The 3,409-nt window shown below is 49.4% G+C and overlaps 1 protein-coding gene across 1 annotated transcript; it reads left to right on the top strand.

Annotated features, from left to right (window-relative positions):
- Positions 1-568: 568 nt before the first annotated feature.
- On the top strand, positions 569-1,072 carry LOC108674166 (formin-like protein 14). The gene has a single exon (XM_018162075.1). The coding sequence runs from the start codon at positions 569-571 to the stop codon at positions 1,070-1,072; it is 504 nt and encodes a 167-aa protein (XP_018017564.1).
- The last annotated feature ends 2,337 nt before the right edge of the window (positions 1,073-3,409 follow it).

The following is a 3,409-nucleotide window of genomic DNA, read 5'->3' as shown; positions in this document are numbered from 1 at the left end:
TCTACAAATAACACCTACCAACACCCCTAAAACTAAACACTACCGATAACCCTGCACCCCACACATTCTCACCAGTTACACGACGGGCTATGCTGCACCTGGGCGACAGTTGTTCCCATCACGGTCAGGTGCGGCTACCCAAAACACCACTCTCATCTCACCACAAAAACACACCAAACAGACGTATCAGACACAGAGAGAGATATACCCTAAGTGAATAGCAAACTTAACAACTTGCACCTCTAAACCACGAGCTACCATTGAATCACCGCATCGCTTCACCACTATCCATTTCCATTTTCCATTTCCGGGCCGTCGATCCCCGTCAGGGACTTGCCTCCCCTATAATCAATTTCTCACTTCCACCACACGCAACTTGATTCTCAACCGCTCATCTGTACCTCTCCATACCGTCATCATTCGTTCCCCACACAGGCTGATACACTGACACCAGTCGCAAACCTCCCAACACCACAGCAGTCACTCTCTCCTCAAACCATCTCTTCTGTCCATCTCTCACCCACACCTCTAACGCCTCACCCCTCAACACCACAGCCGACTTCTTTCCATGTACCACCACTACTCTTTCCTCATCCTCTCCCAGCCACAACACACCCTCATCATCCGCACTTATCTCACTCAACAAAACAATCTCCCACCCTTTCCTCACAATCTTCTCTATCACTCTCCTCAAACACCTCCTATTATGCTCTCTCATCGACAATCTCTGCACATTCCACGTCACAATCACTCTCACCCTCCCTTGCATCCCCTCCACAACCTCATCCTCTCCCCCTCGATCCCTCCTCCTCCTCCTCCTCCGACCCTCGTGACGCCTCCCCCTCCTCTCTTCTCTTCGCCTCTCCCCCCCTCCCCTCCGCCCCCTCCAGTTCCTCGGCCCAGGGTGCGGGTGAATGGACCGGAGTCCAATCACCCTAAGGGCCGCTGCCAGCCTGTCCAAGACGGCTCGCCACCGTCCGGCAGGCACCGATGCGGGCCCCCGAGGGGCCCTCGCCTCGAAAGTTTTTATAGAGGGGTCCGGGGCGGCTACTCCCTTCTTCCTCTGTTGTGAACGGTGGGGGGGTGTTGGCATCTCCCCTTGCGGCTTGATCCCACATTGCCCCCCGCCCCCTGGTGGATCCTTTGCCGCTCCAGGGGCCAACAGCTGCCGGCCCCGGGCGAGTCCCCCTTGCGCCACAGGAGGCGAACCACCGAGCAAGGGCTTCACCACTATCACTTATCATTCATCCGCATCATCTTCATCCATCATCGCGCTGGTCTAGCAACCATACAACGAATTGAAAGCCTAAAACTCCACATGATCCTTCAAAGCCCCGATGGGTTTCTTACTCTCAGACCCGGGAAAAAAACCCCTGTACATAGGGGGACAACCCCCTGGACATAGCAAGAAAAAAAACAAGGGGGGAAACCCCCTGGACATAGCAACCGAATTATGCGCTAAGCGCCTTTTCGCCGTCTACTATCGTTTCCGTTTCCCCTTCTTCTTTCTGGCCACCCTGAGCCACCTCTTGATTTTTTCCCACATTTCCTATTGGCACAGTCACCACCACCATATTTTAAGCGAATAGCTCAGAGGGTGATGGTTGTCCACCACTGAAGGTGGAAATACAATCATCACTTCATACCCTGACTTAAGCTCGAACTGTAACTAGCGGACAACGGACTGCAACCAACCAGCCCAGCTCGCCTGTGGAACTGCATGCATCCTGCCGTGCACCACCAGACGGTTTAGCTCACAACATTTGGGGTTAGGTTTCAGAAAGCATAGTTCTGTTCCAAAATCTATCGTCCTTCGACGAGTGACTTCCGCAGCTTCGCTAAATTACGTAACATATGGCTCACATCATCTGAGGTTGAGTTTCAGATAGCATAGTTCTATTCCAAAATTTATTGCCCTACGACGCATGGCCGTTCGACCGTAGGCTGATTCGACGCACGGGACAGATACGGACGGCTCCGGCGCGCTCCGTCCAGGTGGTGTAATTTTTTTCGCGTATTGGCAGACGATGCTGGGCCATTCTACGTAAGGGTACTTTCCTATGGGCTGATTGATCTAATTCAATGGATGTAATCCGTCTGGTGGCTTGCGGCTGATAATGTTACTGCCAAAAAGTGTTAAATGATATGTTTTTAAACGAAATAAATAACTTTCACTTCCAGGATCAGAGGGATGGATGAGTTTAACTACTGGGAGACGTTACAGCGACTGGGTCTGTACTCACTGCAGAGGAGACGGGCGAGGTATGTCATTCTGTACACATGTAAAAAGATAACCGGAATGGCACCAAACTTCGAAAGCGAGACCTTCAGGATTGAGACATACCATAACGAGAGAAGGGGTAAACTGTGCAGGATCCCCCCACTACGTAACAGATCGGCGGTCAGATTTCAATGCCTGCGGGAAGGATCCCTTTCCGTGGCCGGGCCGAGGTTGTTTAACGTCCTACCAAGGATCTAAGAGAAGGGGGGTTGACGCTGGAGACCTTCAAGAGACGACTGGACGTGTACCTGGGCACAATCCCTGATCGACCGCCCATGCAACACTACCGACGGTGAGAAGTAAGCAACAGTATCGTGCATTAGCTGGCCCAAATGAGGGCGGATGAGCGATAATCGGAGGCGGCGATCCATCGTGGCCTGTGACTGCTACGTACGAAACAATACCAAGGATACCAATTAAGGATACCAAGGATGCCGAGGCTACTTTCCGTACGGCTAGTTCAGATCGATTTAATCAAAGCACTGACGAAGAAATGCAACGCTTTTTTTTCAAATCGGCTGAGTGTAATACTGGTCAGAGTTATGGTTTTTATGGCTCGATTATAGCTGTGTAGTTTTAAGGTTCGAGGAACATCAGGCACACAGCTAAAATATTAAATGGTATATTCTGTTATGATCAGGATTGTACAAAGTGAGGACTAATAAACAATAACGTAAAGAAAAACAATGTACCGTAGTCACCGACTAGAAATTGTTCTCTTTAGAAGATGTTCTCTATAGCGGACAACCGTCTTCAAGTTTCTGCAGTCAATAGCTTACGTCTAATTTAAATTAAAAGTCATGCTCCAGGGAATGACATATGGCGGTAGAGGGTTAAAGCTTCAGCTGCGACACATGACTCATGGCTGCTAAAATAAACACAACCAAATACAATATCTGCAAAACCATCAAACTATTTGATAGCAAAACAATCGTGTACAGAGGCCAAGATAGTTCGCTGACACACGTGTCAACTAAAAGTAATGATGCCGCATGTCATTATCGAAATATAATGGACTCAAAGTTCATTACGTGGCATGTCAATGGATAAAAATCATATTAAGAATGACTATAGCATTGTTCATCAACCGCCATCATTGATGATGGCGGTTGAAAACCATTATAGCTG

This window comes from Hyalella azteca, unplaced genomic scaffold, assembly GCF_000764305.2.
Source record: "Hyalella azteca isolate HAZT.00-mixed unplaced genomic scaffold, Hazt_2.0.2 contig3199, whole genome shotgun sequence".
Taxonomy (NCBI): Eukaryota; Metazoa; Arthropoda; class Malacostraca; order Amphipoda; family Hyalellidae; genus Hyalella; species Hyalella azteca.
Note: the sequence above shows the minus strand (reverse complement) of the source record. Positions and strands in the feature narration are given on the sequence as shown.

Excerpts from the sequence above, each read along its gene's own strand:
- LOC108674166 (XM_018162075.1), top strand. The coding sequence starts at position 569 with ATGTACCACCACTACTCTTTCCTCATCCTCTCCCAGCCACAACACACC.